This window comes from Lethenteron reissneri, chromosome 34, assembly GCF_015708825.2.
Source record: "Lethenteron reissneri isolate LAM-NWPU_2019-01 chromosome 34, ASM1570882v1, whole genome shotgun sequence".
NCBI lineage: Eukaryota > Metazoa > Chordata > Hyperoartia > Petromyzontiformes > Petromyzontidae > Lethenteron > Lethenteron reissneri.
The window spans coordinates 3,909,146-3,930,615 of NC_083812.1; the positions used below are offsets into that span (position 1 = coordinate 3,909,146).

The 21,470-nt window shown below is 44.2% G+C and overlaps 1 protein-coding gene across 1 annotated transcript in view; it reads left to right on the top strand.

Moving 5' to 3' along the window:
• The window catches only part of LOC133350487 (neuropeptide Y receptor type 5-like), a 32,474-nt gene extending 19,736 nt beyond the window's left edge, over positions 1 to 12,738 (top strand). The window contains exons 5-7 of the mRNA XM_061564826.1: positions 394 to 720; positions 8,743 to 9,005; positions 11,140 to 12,738. Coding sequence (XP_061420810.1) covers positions 394 to 720; positions 8,743 to 9,005; positions 11,140 to 11,173 — 624 coding nt within the window. The 3' untranslated portion in view covers positions 11,174 to 12,738. The remainder of the gene's footprint in view (positions 1 to 393; positions 721 to 8,742; positions 9,006 to 11,139) is intronic.
• The last annotated feature ends 8,732 nt before the right edge of the window (positions 12,739 to 21,470 follow it).

The window sequence follows — 21,470 nt, forward strand, 5'->3', positions numbered from 1 at the left end:
CAGAGTGGGTGTGGGAGAGCGTTGGTCTCCGTCGCGTGGTGCAGAGGTCACTTGGAAGAGATCGCAGGAGGTAGTTCTGTGATGTCCGCTTCCACGGGCCGACCTCTATAGCACCAATTGTTGCATTGCCCTGCGAGAAATCCGAACGGATGACATGTTTTTATTTCCACAGCATGACGACGATAGCGCCATTGGATAAAACCGGGGGGGGGGGGGGGATAGGGATAGCTGTCGTGGCTGTGACGGTACCACCTGAAGACGGAAGCTTGTGTTGCCTCCGAAACGTCGTGATTTTTATTTTATTTTACTTTTTAATGTTTTTTTTACCTACGTGACTTTACCGAAAAAACCTAAGAATATGAATCCTTGCAGTCACGAAAGCTTCAAATCTAGAATAGGGGGGAGGAATTGTTGAAATCTAAATCCGTTAATCGCGTGAGAGCTGAACAAGAACAGATCGTGCACGGCCATGCACGCCGCCGGGAGACTTTGCCTTTGCGTGCGCTGCAGGTGATCAAGATGCTGAGCATCATTGTGCTCATGTTCGCCGTGTGCTGGCTGCCGCTCAACGTGTTCCAAGCGCTGCTCGAGTTCGGGCCCTCGCTGCTGCCTCACCACCCCGGCTCTGCCACGGCCCTCTACTTCTGCTCACACTTCCTCGCCATGTCGCACAGCGTGTGGAACCCCCTGGTCTACGGCTTCTACAACGACAGCTTCAGGGTGCGTGCGACAGCGCACACGCGACAAAGGTCCCCCGTATAGCCTGCACAGACTGTTGGGGCAAGTGCCGTTAGCGAGGAGCACCTGTGAAAGACCGGCACGGCGCACGAGGGGGTGGGTGGTCAACACCCGCCTTTGTCTCCCCAGTGGCGATGTTTACACATCGTACTCATTTCAGGCTGAGTCGACCTAGGGGAGGCCCAGGAACTGGTTCAAATAATCATCACTGATATTGGTCGTGAGCGGGAATCGAACACAGGTCGCCGGGTTCATAGTGCAGCGCACTGACCACTACACTACCGCTCCCCCCCCCCACACACACGTGCACACACACACACACGGTATATAGATGGGTCAGCGTTTTCTTAGCTCTCAAATGGGCATTGGGATATTGCTCGCGGTGGCGAGATGTTAACTCCCTCGCCTGGTATACAGAAGGTCGTGGGTTCGATCCCAACCTTGACATCGGGAGGCCATCATCCAGCAGTGGATTGACAAACGGGTTGCTGTCTGTGTATATGATGAAGAGCGCCTCTCCGTAGACCAGCCACGTTTAACGCTGCGTCAATCGAAGCTCACCTCGCCGTATTAATTTTTACGTCACCCCAGAGAGTGAGGTCCTACCGTGGCCGGGAATTGAATTGATGGTCTCAAACAGGAGCCCAATGCTGTTCCACAGCCAGAGATTTATCGTGGCCACTGTATTATACAATGGGCACAGATTGCATCTATATATATAAAATCGTTCATGTCTGTCTGTCTGTGTGTGTGTGTGTGTGGACTTTGGCCCATACGCACTTTCATTGGACGGCGGTTGCCCCTGGCAACGGCTAGCCACGCCTTCGCCGCTTTCATTGGACCTGGCAACGGCTAGCCACGCCTTCGCCAAGGGCTGCAGTTTCATTGGACGGCGGTTGCCCCTGCCAACGGCTAGCCACGCCTTCGCCACTTTCATAAGCTCCGTATTTAATTAAATAATAGCCATTACACAGTATTGTTGGAGCGCTAGGGGGGGGGGGAAGGAACGCCACCCGTACCCTGCCTCTTCCAAGCCGACAATTTTAGGCGAGGCCGCAGGCTTTGCACGCTACTAGGCCTCGACACCCACCACGCCACTCTGAGGTAAATTCATCAAAGTTTTTCCTACTCTTCACTACACCCCCACCACAATGTGTGCTATTAATATTACTTTTAAACCCAACGCGCCAACAATCGATTACTTTAATGTTCACTGTACAAATACTCATTAAGCTGGGTGAGCGTACTGCCAGTCTATCATGTACACTGTAGCCTGCTTATTAAGCTCGGTGAGCGTACTGCCACTCTATCATGTACACTCTAGCCTGCTTATGAAGCTGAGTGCGTGTACTGGCAGTCTATAATGTGGACTCTTGCCTGGTTATTATAATCGATTCTTTATATGTTCTTTGTACAAACAGTCATTAAGCTGCTTGAGCGACCCCAGTTCGATTCCAACTCACGCCCACCACCGCTGACGATTATTTGAAACGGACCTGGCCCTCCCCTAGGTCCACTCAGCCTCAAAAGCGTAACTGCTGTCGTGTGTGAACATCGTCACTGGGGAGACAAAGGCGGCGGGGCATCGTGGATCCAAGTCCCGGGCGAAGCCGGGTCATGTGTATGTGTGTTTGTGTTTATGTGTATGTCTGTGTGTCTCTATGTATGTGTGTATGTATGTGTATGTATGTGTTTGTGTGTATGTGTGTGTGTGTATGTATGTGGGTTTTTTTTATGTCTTTATGTGTATGTCTGCGTGTCTCTATGTATGTGTGTATGTACGTGTGTGCATGTGTTTGTGTGTATGTATGTGTGTGTGTATGTATGTGTGTGTCTATGTATGTGTGTGTCTATGTATGTGTGTGTATGTGTGTGTATGTATGTGTGTTATGTGTCTGTCTGTGTCTGCATGTATGTGTGTGTGTATTGTGTATGTGTTTGTGTGCATGTATGTGTGTGTTTGTGTGTATGTCTGTGTGTATGTGTTTGTGTGTATGTGTGTGTATGTATGTGTGTGTATGTGTTTGTATGTGTTTGTGTGTTTACGCTCGCATTACACAAATGTGTTGCTGGTCTAAGGCGTTCCTCGCACAGCATTGCCGCTTTATTATTCCAGTCGTTTACTGCCTTACGCACCCTGAAAGTCGTGTGTGTCTGCAGCAAGCGCGTGTATGTGTACCTATGGACGCGCGCGCGTGTGTTGTGTAGGGGGAACGGTAGTGTAGTGCTTAGCGTGCTGTCTGTGTCTGTGTGTGTGTGTGTCTGTCTGTGTCTGTCTGTGTGTGTCTGCGTGTGTCTGTGTGTGTGTCTGTGTGTGTGCGTGTGTGGTGTGTGGGGAGCGGTAGTGTAGTGCTTAGCGTGCTGTCTGTGTGTCTGTGTGTGTCTGTCTGTGTCTGTCTGTGTGTGTCTGCGTGTGTCTGTGTGTGTGTCTGTGCGTGTGTGGTGTGTGAGGAGCGGTGGGTGTAGTGCTTAACGCTACGCTGCGCTACCAACCCGGCGAACCCAGTTCCATTCCCGCTCACGGCCACCACCGGTGACGATTATTTGAACCTCCCCTAGGTCCACTCAGCCTCAAACGAGTAACTGGTGTGGCGTATTAACATCGGCACTTGGGAGACAAAGGCGGCTGGGCGTGGTAGATCCAAGTCCCGGGCGAAGCCGGGTCATGTGTATGTGTTTATGTGTATGTCTGTGTGTCTGTATGCATGTGTGTATGTATGTGTGTGTATGTGTTTGTGTGTATGTCTGTGTGTGTATGTATGTCGGTTTTGCCGCCGTGGTAGATCCAAGTCCCGGGCGAAGCCGGGTCATGTGTATGTGTTTATGTGTATGTCTGTGTGTCTGTATGCATGTGTGTATGTATGTGTGTGTATGTGTTTGTGTGTATGTCTGTGTGTGTATGTATGTCGGTTTTGCCGCCGTGGTGGATCCAAGTCCCGGGCGAAGCCGGGTCATGTGTATGTGTGTATGTGTTTATGTGTATGTCTGTGTGTCTGTATGCATGTGTGTATGTATGTGTGTGCATGTGTTTGTGTGTATGTATGTGTGTGTGTATGTATGTGGGTTTTTTTGTATGTGTTTATGTGTATGTCTGCGTGCCTGTATGTATGTGTGTATGTACGTCTGTGGATGTGTTTGTGTGTATGTATGTGTGTGTCTATGTATGTGTGTGTATGTGTTTCTGTGTTTGTATGTGTGTGTATGTATGTGTGTTATGTGTCTGTCTGTGTGTCTGCATGTATGTGTGTGTGTATTGTGTATGTGTTTGTGTGTGTTTGTGTGTTTACGCTCGCATTACACAAATGTATAATGCGGGTCTAAGGCGTTCCTTACACAGCATTGCCGCTTTATTATTTCAGTCGTTTACTGCCGTATGCACCCTGAAAGTCGTGTGTGTCTGCAGCAAGCGCGTGTATGTGTACCTATGGACGCGCGCGCGTGTGTTGTGTAGGGGGAACGGTAGTGTAGTGCTTAGCGTGCTGCCTGTGTCTGTGTGTGTGTGTCTGTGTGTGTGTGTCTGTGTGTGTGTCTGTGTGTGTGTCTGTGTGTGTGCGTGTGTGGTGTGTGGGGAGCGGTAGTGTAGTGGTTAGCGTGCTGTCTGTGTGTGTGTTTCTGTCTGTGTGTGTCTGCGTGTGTCTGTGTGTGTGTCTGTGTGTGTGTCTGTGCGTGTGTGGTGTGTGAGGAGCGGTGGGTGTAGTGCTTAACGCTACGCTGCGCTACCAACCCGGCAAACCCAGTTCGATTCCCGCTCACGGCCACCACCGGTGACGATTATTTGAACCTCCCCTAGGTCGACTCTGCCTCAAACGAGTAACTTAACTACTGTAGCGTATTAACATCGCCACTGGGGAGACAAAGGCGGCCGGCCGTGGTAGATACAAGTCCCGGGCGAAGCCGGGTAGTACAGCTAGTACTTCATAAATCTCTCCAGGCAGGGCGCCTCCGCATTGTGAAGGGAGGTTTCCACCCAGGTGCACGAAATCGCGTCCTCTTTTGTGCGGTAAGATTGTACACAATGAAATTTCGCGCAATACAATTCTGATGCGCAAATCGAGATCCTTTTTTGCAGTATTGTAATTCTACGAAACGCACAAAAATGCACCTTTGCGAAGTCAAAATCATCGACCGACACATGCGGGACTTGAGGTTTCTCTGCTGTGCACGTGCGTAGGAGGCACTGAGGACGAGGGACAGCGTCACTTCGTGTGGCTGTGTGTGTAGCTTGACCAATTTGTGACCCATAATTTTCTGAACAAAGGTAAAATCTAGTAATAGGTTTTTACCCTTTCAACCGGTACAAAAACTGACACCTTTATACAAGGCATAATGTTTGCAATAACCACAACACAAGCAGTCAAAATGCAAACAAAAAGAAACAACAACGATGATGATGATGATATGCACTGTCCTTGAAGTTGATTGGTCCACTCCTGAGACAGCTTTTCTTGGAGCCTAGTCTCCATTGGTGCTGGACCAGATGACACCAAAAGGCGTACAACTCAAAGACAGCGCACTATCAGAGTATTGAGAGCTCAGGGTAAGCATTTGCACTATGAGACATCTCCTTTACCAGTGGCAAAATATAGTAATAGGTTTTAACCCTTTCAACTGCTTGTGTTGTGGTTATTGCAAACATGATGCCTTGTATAAAGGTGTCAGTTTTTGTACCAGTTGAAAGGGTAAAAAACCTATTACTATATTTTGCCACTGGTAAAGGAGGTCTCAAAGGTAAAATCTATTTGTTGGCAGTCAAATGCTTTCTTCTCATTCATCATCACCATCACGATGGCGTGTAGTTGTCCACCGCACATTTCGGCATTCGTTTCCACTTTCCTCTGAGTGTCAATATGCTCAAGTAGCGCACCACATATTTCCTTGCACCGATCTCTGTATCGTGTCGTCGATCCCATTCTCTGTGAGGTCTTCCTCCCTTTCTGGATCTTTCCATTTTTTTTTCAAACATTACCAGCAACAACAACACTTTTTTAGTTTTCCTGTTTTTGTTGTTGTCCATCCTACATTTGTGTCCAAAATAGTTCCAGTTTTTTTTTCTCATCACTGCCCGCGTTTTGCTTCTAGCATTACATTTTTTCCTGTCATTTAAAGCACAGTTTATTACACGTGGAATTAACAGGACAAATTATAATTTGCATGATTTGCGAATCGCTGTACCCGACTTCTTAGTGGAAATGTTTTCGTCTGTCTGTCATAAATTACGTTAATGTTTCAGAGGCAATTACAGTAAAGTGTAAGGTTGCTCCGATGCTGGTGATAATACGACACGTTTTATAATCTAATCGATCCACGAAACTAGCGATCGTCTGTTCCACGACGTAACGCCACATTGTGATTTCTGTTTAGAATAATCGATGATGTCATTTGTTTTCCATAGTTGACGACAATGTGTGCGTTATTAGTGTTATTTATTGTCACGATGATACTTACTTGTGCTCGCTCATAGCAGGCTCAAGCGGAGTGATCTGCGATGGAAGAATTTTGGAGTAATATGTAATTTGTACCGACGGTACAGCAAAGGACAAAAACACAATACCATACAATTTGAGCTACAATCACAAAGTTACGGAAAACCCGATATTGAAACAATCACCTCATTGAGAAAGTGTACATTGTGCCGTGCCATATCGTGAAACATTATACTGTGGAACCCCGAGTAAAGTTCCAAAATTTCCTAACAGCAAACAAAACGACTGTACATTCTTCTCAAGAAAAATTACGTAGAGTGGTTGTGTAAAGTTTAGCCATCTCAATGTACCGCACACAATAACCCGTTTCAGTGAATTTACGTACAGCGCCATTGCGTCTCCAGATATAAAACACACGCGGGTTTTGTTGTTGTTGTTGTGGTTTTAGTCCATGAGCCTTTTAGCTCTCCAAGACAATCTCATCCGGCACCATATGTTGGAGCATGTCAATTATGTACCGATTTCAACTTTGCCTGGCTCTCGACCGCAGAGCCGGGCTTGTTAAAACAAAACGCTGGTGGCTGTCCAGATGGTATTGGCGAGAGGGATACTCGTGAAGTATAGGACCTTGTTCAACGCTAAAAGCAATCACGTACACAAACCCATTACGCATTGTCGCGAAAAATGTGTGTGTGTTTTTTTTTTTACCGTAATGCACATTGACAACGCAAAATGGGTTTATATAAGATACCTGAGGTTTGTTATAAAACGTGTTGAAGATCGGCTTGCAAAATGAAGAACATTATGATTAGTATTGTAATGGTCCACATCCATCCCTGATAATATAAAAAAAATATATATATAAAGAGATGACAGCTGAAGTGTGAAAGGGAACCTGTTAAGATAACAAGGCAGAACTGTAGCTAATCCAAAATGACAGATCAAGTACAAAAACAAGAGCGATCACTGCACCTCTCTTCTCTGAGGCCAATACTCGTCACTGCCCATTTGAGCAAAAAACACCAATGTAGCATTGGCCTGCGGGGGTACTGTGGAGATGGAGCAATGAAATTAGCTCGTGTGCAGTTAAATCGGCTCCCGCACAGATGCGAGATTGATCGTTGGCATTTGGACCATGGGAAATGCCTTCTGTTTCTGATTGCATCTGCAACACTTTCTTGCCACGTTTTAATGGGAATTTCCCAGTTGCTCGCATCATACCTCCACGAAATTCTTCGTATTCAAAAGCCATAAACACCGTGTTCTCATGCAAGTACTAACCAGTTACATTTTCCATGGTGAGAGATTGCGATTGCCTGTAGAGGCCTTCATCCAGCAGTGGATTGATCATGACCGATGTCAAATGATGGGGCACACAAATATGTGGAATGGATTAAGTATTTTTTAGGCTTCCAAGAGCCTTTATTTTGTTTATCAGAGCATAATTGAAGCCACACTCCCAACACGTGATGCTGCCAAGCAATCATTATGCAAGGTTTTTTTTTTTCTTCCCCATCTCGTAAATGGATTAAGTTCTCATTTTCATTCATATGTTATATTGAAAATAATTAAAAGCTTAATCTATGATTGGAGTGAAGTGTTTACTTTCAGCTCAAAGCTCTGAGTATACGTGTGCATAGCGCTCACGAGCGCACTGCCATACGAACCCTGTGACCTCAGTTTGAATCCCATGCATGACCAATAACGAGTGGTGAATATTTGAACTGGTTTATGGGCCTTCGTGAGGTCGACTTAGCTTTAAATAGGTACCTGACGTTGTGTAAACATCAGCACTGGGAGAGACAAAGGCGGCTGGGCATGGTGTTGGCGACCCACCCACTTGTGTGCCGTGGCAGCCTTAATAGGTGCTCGCTAACAGCACTTGCCCCAACAGTCTGTTAAATGCTATACGGGGGATCTTTGCCATTTTTAGCGTGCAAATAGTAGTACGTGAGATGTTGCATTTTAAAACATGGTTACTGCAATTTTAGCGATACTGCGGTGTAAATAGCGTACGATATTTACCGTCCTTCCATACCTTTACATACAACAACCCATACAGTTAGTTTTTTTCGGTAAAGTCACGTAGGTAAAAAATAAATAATTAAAATAAATAAGAATAAACAATAGAAACAATTATAGTGATTTATTATGTTATTTATATAAATGTTTCTATTATTTTATAATTTATTATTTATTTTTCTACCTACGTGACTTTACCGAAAAAACCTAAGAGTATGAATTCTTGCAGTCACGAAAGCTTCAAATATAGAAACAACAACTCAGCTTCTTCGGGAGCTGCAGAGCAACCCAGGCCAGGGGCACTCGCTCACAAATGAGGCTTCCCGGTCGTTTTTTTAGGTCGGGGGGGGGGGGTTGGATTTAGTTGGTTTTGGGTTTTTTTTTCGGTTTCTATTGTTTTTTCGGTTTTTTTAATTTTTTCGGTTTTGATTGTTTTTTAGGTTTTTTTTATTTTTTCGGTTTTTTTTTTATTGTTTTTGGGGTTTTTTTCCCCGGTTTTTTGTGGTTTTTGGGTTTTTTATTTTCTCCGGTTTTTCGTGTTTCCCCCCCCCCCCCCTAGGCCGACCTGCGCCAACTGTGCTCGCGCCTCTGCTCCGGCGTGCCCTGCCTCGACTGCCCGTGCGAGCGGAGCGACGCGGCCGACGGGGACAAGAGCAAGGCGAAGAAGCAGAAGAGCTCCAGCATGAGCATGCGCTCCAGCTTGCAGGGGAGGAAGACCCTGCCCCTGGGCAGTTCTGTGCGTACCTACCTCACGGTGGACACGGTCCCCCAGCAAGCGGCTGGGAACCACCACAATCAGCACGCAGCGCCACCTGCCAGAAGGTGAATCCGTCCCACGTTGTTGTTGTTTTTGTTGTTATTGTTCTAAAAACGAACATCCGATCCCGCGAGATTAAACACATTTTTTGTCACGGCGATGGTACATGTTTCACGACGACGATGCAAGGTCATGATGCGGTTCAATGTATTCCACTTCAAATTCACTCGACGCGAACTGCGACTAAGTCTTCTAGTTTGTGGAAACAAGTCACATGCTGCCAGTCACACAAGGAATAAGAATAATTAAATGATCACGAAAACAGATGAGGTCATATAACCCCTGGAATTGTTTTTTTTTTGCGTGCAAAAATACTCATTTAAAATGGGCAAAGCTTTTTATTCACATTTTGTGCTGTCGTTATTTCATAAATATATTTTGTCAGGAAATAATTTGCGACGTACGCATTCGAGCCACGATAATCTCGCTCGCGCAATATTTATTCGAATCTACTTATACGAATACGGAGGCTCTTGTACGATATATGATGCGTTGTGGTGTCACCTTATCTTGGCAACACTCGTGGACCTCTCCAGTTCCGTGAACCTGTCGTTTGGGTTGAGCGTGTGGTTTTAGTTGGCCCATAATGGAGGGAGTGTTTGTCTTTCTTAAACAACAACTAAAAAAAATCAACATTTTATTCACAATGTGCTACTAACATCATCCAATGAGATAACAGAAAAAATCTTCTTGGTTATTTCGGTAAAGTCACGTAGAAGGAAAATAAAACATAATAAAATAATTCTCACGACGTTTCGGCCACAACGCAAGCAGCCATCCTCGGGTGAAGAACAGGTCTGTCGATAAGACAGAGTCTGAAGACGCAATAAGACGCTGTCTTTCCGACAGACCTGTTCTTCACTTGAGGACGACTGCTTGCGTTGTGGCCGAAAACGTCGTGAGAATTATTTTATTATGTTTTATTTTTATTATTTTATTATTTCCCTTCTACGTGACTTTACCGAAAGAACCAAGAAGATGAATCCCTGCAGTCACGAAAGCTTTAAATTGAAATATAACAGAAAAAAGTTGACCGAAGAACGGTCACAGACCAATTGCATCACTCCTTACTTGACAACGGCTCGTGGAATGTTACAATCACAGAACAAACTTCTAGAGATGCTCTCCAAGTGACCTCCTCTTCTCTGCCACTAAGAGTGCTACACCTCCTCCATGCGCCCTGCTATCAAGCGAGTTTTTACCGAGTGGTAGTGAAAGTGACATTGGTATTCTCAAAGTTAGAAGGTTTGTGCAAAAAAAACTTGCGATGAACGGCTTGTTTTTGCGTGCAGTCATCGACGACTCGACATAGACTGTCAACTCCGCACACTCGAGGAGCCAAATTTACCCACGATTGGGCCGCCTGGATGATTTGTGCCCAGGATCTCGGCAGTCCTGGCCTCACTCCTCTAACCCCAGGCCACCCACGCAGGACACACGTTGTGTTTATTGACAGCAGTGCCAATGCAGAAGGGGACCAACAGTTGCAATTGGATGCCTTCGTGTCCAGCCTCGAGCATTGCCAAAAAACTCCATGAAAAAGATACCTTCGTCAAAAAACCTGCCACTTTTCTCCAACATCTTCTTGGTTTCTTTCGGTAAAGTCACGTAGAATGGAAATAATAAAATAATAAAAATAAAACTAAATAATATAATAAATTTATGTAATAATATTATAAAATAATATTTTATTTTATTATTTCCATTCTACGTGACTTTACCGAAAGAACCAAGACGATGAATCCCTGCAGTCACGAAAGCTTTAAATCGAAATTTTCTCCAACACTTTGCAAGTCCCCAGCTGTAGCCGCTATACGGCCGAATTAGTGGAGACGGTTGAGGGCATCCCTTGCACACAACCTTCTTGGCCCCCTGCATGGAACAGTCCAGAGCATTTTTAACATCAATGCATATAGATTGCAAACAACAACAACAACAACACACAACTCAAGATTTTATGAGAATAATGACGAGGATGACTCTTTACAAATGGGAAAGCCACCGAAAGTTCAAACACATTTTAACCACTGCAGCGAATGTTCAAATTGCGTTAGAAAACGGTGCATCGTCTGACCAATGAAAATCAGACTCCACGTATATTCACATTAACACGATGATATTTTGTTCTCTTTTTTTCAGCGTAACTGGTTCGTCTTTGGAAACCTACACATAAAGTGAGCTTTTTTAAAAAATCAGAGAACAAATGGAGGACTTCGTATGGAGGCATATCATTGTCACCGATCACGAACATGGGAAAATTAATAGAAATCTTGAGCCGGGAGGAAAATTATTGTTTGTATGTTTGTTGTGCTTTCTTCTTCTTCTTCTTCTAATCAGTGGATCTCCGCGTTCAGAAAATGTCTATGGCTGTGCTAGAAATAAAGACAACCTTCACATTGTATAACAAGGCACGGAGGTTCAGTAAATGCTTCTGTATTGGACAGCAGCTACACTGTGTCACCGTAGGTATCCCGTACGTATTGTATCCTGAACGAATTGTACCGTTAACATTGAGATGACTGCTATTCATTCCGTAGCAAGGCCGGTCTGTTTTGTACAATTTACAACCGCGTTATTTCATTTTTGCCCCGACTGGAGTTCAAATTCACATCTGCGCCGCGGCTACTTTGAAATCGCGTGGCCTTTTTTGTGGCGAGAGACGCCGAGGTTACAGCGAAAGATCAACGAGATTTAATGCAACGGTCTTTATTTATACGAATGAAAACTAAAGTGAAAATCTCTACGCATCACACGGGTGGGAAAACGGTCCTCCTGGGGATCTGTAAGAGACGGGACCAACTGCAAAATATCTCACCCCCATATGCTTGAGCAATGTCGTCGCAGAATTAACCGCAAGTGTTCTTGCACGAAGAGCACGCTCGACACGTCTGGCTGTCACAAGGCGTGCAATGGCAAAGCTGCACAAGAAAGTATCATGTCATTCGCTCTGTGGGTGTACAGGCAGGGGAAGTAGGGTTGCTAGCCGTTTGAAAAGAAACGCGGTCTGTAAATAATGGAACACCCCATGTGACGTGTCGTGTTTCAATGCAAGCCAACTCATTTATAGATACGCCACTTGAATACTGCCAAAAGGGAGAAGTGATACATTTATTTTAAAGCTCATTCCTGTATCTCACTAATTGCGATGCCCTTTGTTAGTACTGCTTTGTAAGACGCGGAGACATCCCTTTCACAATATTCAATCGCCTGTTGTGAAGCAAGTCAGGCGGTTATTGTAAATCAGTGGGCATTTATAAAAATTTACCACCCTGTTGCTTGTGTGCTATTATTAAATTTAGGCATATGAAGACCGATTATCATAAGTACTCTGTTAACTTTAGTCAGATAATACAAGACGTAGATGCCAGTAGGAATTTATTTATTTCGACAGACAACCTTGATGATAGATATCATTGGCATTCCAATCATCATCATCGTCCACTAAGCGAGAGTTGAGCCATAGCTGCCTTATGGCGCAGCAGAGAGCAGTGATTAAAAACAAGGTGTTGTTGTACTCTATTTATATGCTCCCCGACTTCCCGGCCTTCACCAACCCGCAGTGACAAGCCACGGTATGCTATGAGACCTCCTTTACCAGTGGAAAAATATAGTAGTAGGTTTTTACCCTTTAAACTGGTACAAAATGACACCTTTATACAAGGCATCATGTTTGCAATAACCACAACACAAGCAGTTAAAATGCAAACAAAATAAAACAACTCTGATAATGATAATGATATGGACAGTGCATATCATTATCAGAGTTGTTTCTTTTTGTTTGCATTTTGACTGCTTGTGTTGTGGTTATTGCAAACATGATGCCTTGTATAAAGGTGTCAGTTTTGTACCAGTTTAAAGGGTAAAAACCTACTACTATAAGCCATGGTATGGTCAATAATCCCAATAATTCGCACAGAGGCCTTCACCCAACAGCGGACTTACATGCACAATGCGTGGGCGTAAGCTGTGGTTACGTATTACAATAAGCCTGCCAATGTAACGAACCAAAATAGTTGCAAATATATTCTTGATTTTCTTGCCTATCAATAAACACACACGATGTGCGAAGGAGAACAAGCAAGATAATTGGATGAGAGGAATAAGTATAACCCGTAAAAACAAAGTTTTTCACTCTAAATCCTTTATATGCATGGCGGCTAGAGTCCTCTCGTCCTCTGGCTTGAGATGGCTGCCACCTATGGGTCAGATGATTGTCTGCAGTATTAAACAATTGGTAATTAAATATTTAATATGTTTTCCCTAAACAGTGTCAAAAATTTTGGAAAAAAAATTGCACGAACATTAATTGTCTCGCACAACGAGTCTGTGTGCAAAATGTCAGCTCGATTGGATCACGGGAAGTGGGTTAAAAAACGACCGAAAGGTTTGCACGGTCGTAAGCAAGCAAGCAAGCACGCAAGCACGCAAGCACGCAAGCAAGCAAGCAAGCGAACTTAATATAAAGGATTTAAAAATAGGAAACTCCGAAAAAAAATACAATTCCCACGTGGAAAATAATAATCATTCCTCTCTCTGGCTGCAGCGAGCAACTTTAAGGACCAGCATTCAGCTCAATTAAAAACAAAGAAAAAAGGCTAACTGTGGAAACAGTAGTGCTGATAATTACAATCATAGCGGTCTATAACAAAGACAAAGATACCCCATACAGCCTATTGGACATCTGTTCAAAAGAGCTTCATAGCTCATCGGATTCCTTCAAGCTAAATAAAGATTCGATGCTGTGTTGTTTCCCATTCTTGTTTACTCCTTCACATGTAGAAGAGATCGAACAAAGATCCTCCGTAATAGCCTTAACAGACTGTTGGGGCAAGTGCTGTTAGCGAGCACCTATGAAGGCCGCCACAGCACACGAGGGAGTGGATGGCCAGCACCACGCCCGACCGCCTTTGTCTCCCCAGTGGCGATGTTTACATGCCGCACCAGATGCTCATTTGAGGCCGAGTCGACCTCGGGGAGGCCCAGGATCGGTTTAGATAATCGTCACCGGTGTTGGCTGTGAGCGAACTCGGGTGGTGAGGTTTAGTAGCGCGATGTGTTAACCGCTGCACCACCGCTCCGCACAGTAATATATATATATAGACACACACACAAACATCACCATCATCAGCCATCATCAATCCACTTCTGAATGTGTGAAAAAGCCCCCCAGAAGCTATTGCTGTCTTTCACAGTCCTACATTGTATAGTTCAGTGTATATCTATATTCTCCCATTCAAAACACTGCTTTACCAAACTACACCTTAAAATATACCTAATAAGAATTTTCTTTTGTATGTAATATCTGCTTCGCCATATGTTACGTGTGTTATGTTACCAAAATAAAATTCTATGTTTACTTTTACTATTCTGTCTCACGGTTTGTTAAACGCTTATTTTGTGCCATTGTGCCAACAAGGTTATTGCTGTGCGTATCGAACAATGACGGAGCAAGTCACTCACTCGCAAGGGTGGAACGCGTCCAGGAGCACGTACACCGGGGAGATGGAGCGATGAGATCGCTTCGTGTGCAGCTGCTGAATTGGATTGTTGCATCACAGGAGGTGATGTCAGTCGAGCCAATTATGTTGGTGAACCTATCTGAAGACCTCTGAATGTTTTTAAATCTTGTTCAGGTTTCCTCGCCGTTTTTGAGATCTCTCATTTGCAAATCTCTCCTCAACCAGGAACTGCGTTAAATAACGCCATTTCAGACTATCATAAATAAAATAAAAACAATAAAAACCATGACCTATTTTTATTCTACCAGGTAAGGCCCACTGAACTTTCCAGCTCTTTTTTAGAAGCGACCTGGCTACAAATGATAGCTCAACGAAGTGGCTTACCTACTAATGTAGACATTTATAGCAGCCAAACACTCTAAAAGCATGGCTTTTTTAAATGTGGAGGGAAAAACTGGAGGACCCGAATGGAAATACACGCAACCACGGACATGCAAACTCCAAATATACACGCATCAGGGTCAGGATTGAACCAACGGCCTCCTGTATACAAGGCGAGGTCGATCACATTTCGCGACCGTGATCACGCCTGCATGCCGTGTTTTGAGGCTCAAGTGGAGGCTTCCGTGACTGTTTTGGATGCATCCCGTTCCTTGGCTCTCACTCCCCGTTGTAATTCTGGCCCAATTGGCCATAACTCTTGGAGTGACATGTCCTGCCCAAGCCCACTTACTTTCTTAGCAGTTTGAATGTCAAGGACACGATAAAAGCATCATTTTTATTGATGATCTATTGCATAATTTAACGCAAGCATATGTGAAGTAGCATTTTCGTTTTTTAATGTTGTCATGATATGAGGTAGCTCAAATGGTAACAGGACAAGGCTGTGAAGCATGAAAACGGTCAGTTCAAATCGCATTGCAGGATCAACTCAAGACACCGTCCCTTCGGCGCCAATAATATGAACATCTGCTGCTGAAACCACTCGATAGGAAGACAACAGTAGCAGGCTTCAGTCAACATTTGGTTCACTTTCCAACGATAAAGACTGGCCCTCAGCGTGGTAATGTGGAATGTATACCACGGTGAATCTGGACTCCAAGTGGAAATAATCAAGGTCGAGGGCTCATTTCACCACGGGAGCACAAACCGATTGCATTTTTAAACGCAAGAGACAAACATCAACAAAATATGCGAAATGGACACTTGAATACGTTTTGAAAATCAAGAAACATTTATTCTCAGAAGTGTCTTTCACTGTCGGCAATAAAATAACACATCTGCATAATAGCTGACATAAAAAAATGGAAAAATGTAATATTGGCATTTCATTTGAGACCGTCCGAATTCTGTATTCATGGAGACTGCATAATACGAGAGCCCATTGCAGGTTGGATAATTTGCATTCAAGCATCTCAACTTTCCCCACCTGAACACTTCATCACAAGAAATTTCATAAAAAAACGTGCAAAGAAAGCTGTACATTATTTTAATTTGACCAGGTAAGGCCCTCTAAGCTACGTAGTTCTTTTTTCAGAAGCGACCTGGCCACAAATGACGGCTCAACGAAGTGGCTCATCACGTGGAGATGTGTAGCAGCCAAACACTCTAAACGCGCGATGTTGATTCTAAATGTGGAGGGGAAAACTGGAGGGCCCGGAGAAAAATCCACACGATCACGTGGAGAGAGACACACGCAAACTCCAGATATACAGCAGGCGTCTGGGTCGGGATCGAACCCACGACTTCCTGCACACCAGGTGGGGGAGTTAACATCTCTTCACCGGGAGATGGAGAGATGGTGCAGTTGGCACGGCCTCTCCATCAGCAAGTTATAACAGCAAACAATACAAAAATAACAATAGGAGTGCAACATAGAGAAAATTGTAAGCAAGTAACGAAATATTAATATATAATACATTCATACTCGTTGGTTCTTTCGGTAAAGTTACGTAGGTAAAACATGTATTTAAAAAAACATTTAAAATAAAAAATTCAAAATAAAAATTCAATATAAATAAAAGTTAATTAAATCACGACATTTCGATTGCAACACAAGCAATCATCATCAGGTGTGAAAATCACAGCAAGAATTTTTTATGGTAAGGCAGCAAAGACAACAACAACAACCCAGTCCCAGACCACACCAAGACGACACCACACAGGAGTAGCCCCTTAATAAAACGGCACATTAACATTGCGCCTATCGATACACAGGTAATGATCAAAGTTACAATGACATTTTTAGTGCAGGTGGTTTTTGTTACGGCCGTGGTGGCCAGCGGTACAGCCTCTTGAGTGAGAGGCGGGACCGTAACGGGAGCTGCATTCATTTGTTTTGGGTGGTTTCCTTCCATCCCAACAATTTGTCCCAGCTGTGACGTCTGTCACATCGTGAGATGAAGGATTCAATTCGGAAATCTCACAGAGGCGGTTTGCCCCGTGTGTCACCAATTGTTTTCACTGGGGGACTCTGAGAAATCCTTCAAGCGGTTATTGTTGTTGTTGTATTCTTTACGCAGCAGTGGTGACATGTTCTCATGTTATCACTGTGAAATTATCACAGTGAGGGCTTCGATTATGCCAAATTAAGTCACTAAATACAAGTAAATAATACATATACAGTAATAGTAGTCCCTCAATAAAGTGGTCACATACACATAGCACTGTCAATACACAGATAAGGATCAAAGTTAATGCAATAGGTTTTATTATTAGTATTATTATATATACGTCTTAATTATGGGAAAGTGGAAGTGTCTGGAAATTATTTTATATATGGCCTTGGCCTTTATTTTTGCTAAATTAGACCTGTTAAATAATACACTGCAGCACACTCTTATAGCTTATGACAACCGTAACAGTTTAAGAAGCTGCAGCCACTTTACCGCTCCTCAGGTTAATCTGCAATATCCTCAGCAATTATGATGTTTGCGGAGAAAAATTAGATCCGGTACAATTGGTTTGGATAAAAATAGCGCGCAATTACCACTTTCATCCTAAACACAAGGGAATGGATTATTTTTGCAGGCTAAGATTCGCACCGACCATTGTGAATGACACGTCTTTGCCTTTAGACCAGAGGCACAAGCGCTGCAAACGATTGACCTCCCAACACATTCCTGCGGAGGGAGCTGGTAGGAACGTTGGGTTGCTCGGTCAATGGCCAGGGTCAATGGCGGCGTGGTGTATTCCACAAATATGGCCGACTGTGAGGGGCGGGCACAAGCCGGCGTGAGTAGGTTAAACGTTGAGTTTTATAAGGGCACCACGGGGTGACCAGCCCTTCCCCACCCAGCCCTACCCCTCCCACCCCCACCCAGCCCCTCCCCACCCAGCCCCTCTCCACTCAGCCCCACCCCTCCCATTTTTGGATGCACGACGGACGGACGGACACAATAATCCCCTGTGGGCTGGTGTAACCAGGAAGTTCCTACCAGCATTATATCACTATGTAACACGATTTTTGTTCCTGGGTATATAAGTGTTATTTTCTAATTGCTTATGCCTCATAAGTACAGAATATTGATATTATTCCTCACAAACTTTGCTTTTGTGACCAGGACTTAACGTGAAGGAATGACACAAATGCGCACCACGTTTTCTCATTAAAAACAGGTACATTAAAAAATATCAATGTCCTGGTCACAAAAGCAAAGTTTTTGGGAAATAATAGCCATTTGCTGTACTTTAGAGGCATAAGCAATTAGGACATAACACTTACTACCCAGGATCAAAAAAATTTAAACAATTGTTACACAGTGAATTGTTGATTTTTTTGGGAGATATTTTAATTCGACGCGGAATAATTTTTTCGTCCAATTGAACCATCCCTGTTGCATTGTTTCTGTATTTTTTGCGTGTGTTTTATACCGATGAGGAAGTCACCACGCGAACGAGCCCGATCTCAGAAGCTCAGCAGGTATTTTGAGACAGGACAGCGCTTGGAATGGTCAACCAGCATGCCTGACATGTTTCACCAGCTGCAGGGCAATTATGTAGACAGCAGAAACTCGAGTGGTGTACTTCACTTTACTTCAATGCTCCACCTTCAGCATAAAATATTCGAATCGCATCATTGTGGGGAGGTCATGATCCAACAGTAGATCGACAAAGGGCCGTGCCTGTCAACATGCTCGTGTGCATTACCATCGCATTTGCATGAAAAGCAAACGCTGATTTGTATGCATGCGTTATGATGCGTGTATCATGAACTTCACGAGTTCACGTTGATCGATGTACGTACGGCACTGTACGCGTCGCTATACTCCTAGGATCCACATGCCGCAAGCTGGTGGAATGTCATATCGATTAAATGTTGGTGGCAGCATTGCGATAAATTAGGAAATATCTTTCACGTGCACAAAAACACCTTGTTTAAAATCAGTCAAGTGTTCACGTTTCAAACCAAAATCAAGTACATATTCATTACCGTGTTTTGTCATTACAACCTCCAATCAGTACATTCTATTTACTCAGCAGCGAATTATTTGTTGCATAATTGCATCATGGACTCGGAAAGCAAATTAACACTTGATGCCTGAAAATTTACATAAATTCACAAATACTGCAAATTAAGAAATAACACAAGGGGAGCTGTGGTACACCACGCCATGAACTCGGCAACTCGATGTCTAATTCCCAGCCAGGGCTAATATCAGCGTCGAGTGATATTTAAAACAGTCCTGGAACTAACTCCCTGCTTTCCAAAATCTGCACTCACCAGCTGGGCGAAGTATAGTCAAGCAATCCCCGTGACCGACACAGCAAGGGAAGGCCTTCGACCAACAGTGAATTAACGAGGCGTAAAGTTACTCGTGTTACATGCAATTCATAACACCTGGCGCAAAATATCTCAGCGCAGCAAAACGCATTGTTGTAGCGTGCTCATTTGCTCAAACGTATTTGCGCAAATCGTTCACCAGCCAACATTGACGAGCGTGGTGAAGTATGGTCAAACAAGGCCCACGGTGAGCAGAGGCATTCATCCATCAGTGGATTAACATACGACCATAATTGTAATATGCATACATACATATGGCCACCATGCATTTACATGTGTGAGAGTGAAAAAAGTGTGCGCGTTTCTACGAGCCAACGAGTGATGATTTGAGCCTCTATGCCACAGCCTGGCCCGAGGATTTATAGCCCTGAAAAAAAAATTCCAAGGTTTGTCACGACACAGACCCACAATAGCCTTCAATTACACACAACGGTCAGTGGGCATTCACATCTCGATGAAACGCAGCAGCCACCGCATTTCATGATTATATTCCTACAGTACAAAAGCACGGGCTTGGATTCAAACAGGTGCCCTATGGACCGTGAGACCACACGCGTATCATCCACCGAGCCATTGAGCACTCTCATACACGATGCAAATGTATGTACACAGGAGGACACATTGTGTATGAAACTGTTGTATATGTTGGGTATGAAAATTTGTTATGTTGTATGCGTGCGTGGGTGAAATTATTATGTTGTATGTGTGGGTTATGAATATTCAGTGGAAATAATAATAATTAATGAAATTTGGCCAAATGTGTAATTATCCGGAAATATGTTAATTATGTAATTACGCACATTTTAATTATGCCAATTCGAGAGGTAATCGTATTAATTATGCGAGTGGGTGTAATTATGATAACGCAAGTCGTTATGATAACCAGACCCCGGTTCACCCCGTTATCGCTTTAACATTTACTGAGTATGTATTAGTGTGTTTATTAAGGTCACCAAGTTCAAATCTCAACGCAGAAGCAGATCTTATGCATAGATTTCAGGAAAGAATCACACAACCACTTCTGTATTGATCAATTTATTACTAATTCAACCTTAACTATGATATAGTATGCGAACTCTCAATCCCGGAACGTCAATACGGCATCAATACAGTATCATCAACGATTGTCTGATTTCACTTTGACAACGGCACATGGATCCCGCATAACGCGATGGTTGTTAGTGAGAGAGAGAGTCGTTAAAACGTGCAAATACTATGCTAAGAAAACCTTAACGTTAATAAATGATTATACTCAATATTGTTCACGCAGTACCGCACTCCTTATTGATCATACGCAACCCTTATCACGTTGTTAACACCTTGGGTCACGGAACAGTTGAATATTCTGTAGAGGATGCGAGTACGTGCGGCGATTATGACTGAAAGATACTTGAAAGATTATACGGCGATAAAAAAAAAACACAATCAAAACAGTTACTATTCTTAAAGGCACCAATCTCAACAGATACATCGGCAGGTTATCTGACAGCAGAACGGCTCGGAGTAAGGGCCTGCGACGGTGCTCCTTTTCCGAAGATCGTTATCTTATACCAAGTTTACTAATTGGGGACCAGATCACCTGATAAGGATCCGGTGGCATCCACTCCCCACGTGAGCGTGGCTCGGCGGAAGGAGGTGCCAAGAATCAGTTCGTATTGATGGATCTGTTGGGAATTTATGCGATTAAGAGTACAGCCCACTAAATATTAAAGATAAAAATTAAGAATACTCTTATACGACGGAGGCCACCACTCGGTCTCGTTGTGATGCCTTCCCAGCCACGGATGACTTATGGGTTCGAGTGTGTTTGAGTGGTAAGAGTTGTCTTGAATAGTCAGTGTTCGGAGTCGATTCTTTATGTCAAACAGACGCCTGGTGGTCGTGTGGTGAGGGGGCGGTGCGCGTCATACGTATCCATCGCTCCCCTGTCGGATGGCTGTTGATACGCTGTCGCAGTTCGGAACCCGGTCGGTAGGTGGCGCCCACAACTCGCTCGTAGCGTGCAGCGTTGGATCGTCGCCAAGTCGCGACGCTCACCACCGGCGGCAGCGGAGATCTCCGGCGGCAGCAGAGATTGACGAGCTGAAGATGAGTCGAGCCGACCCGCTGGTCGCAGCTCGCTCCTGAGTCGACCCTCCCGGTCGAGCTCGCTCCTGGGTCGACCCGCTGGTCGCCCTCGCTCCTGAGTCGACTCTCTGGTCGCACTCCTGAGTGGACCCGCTGGTCGC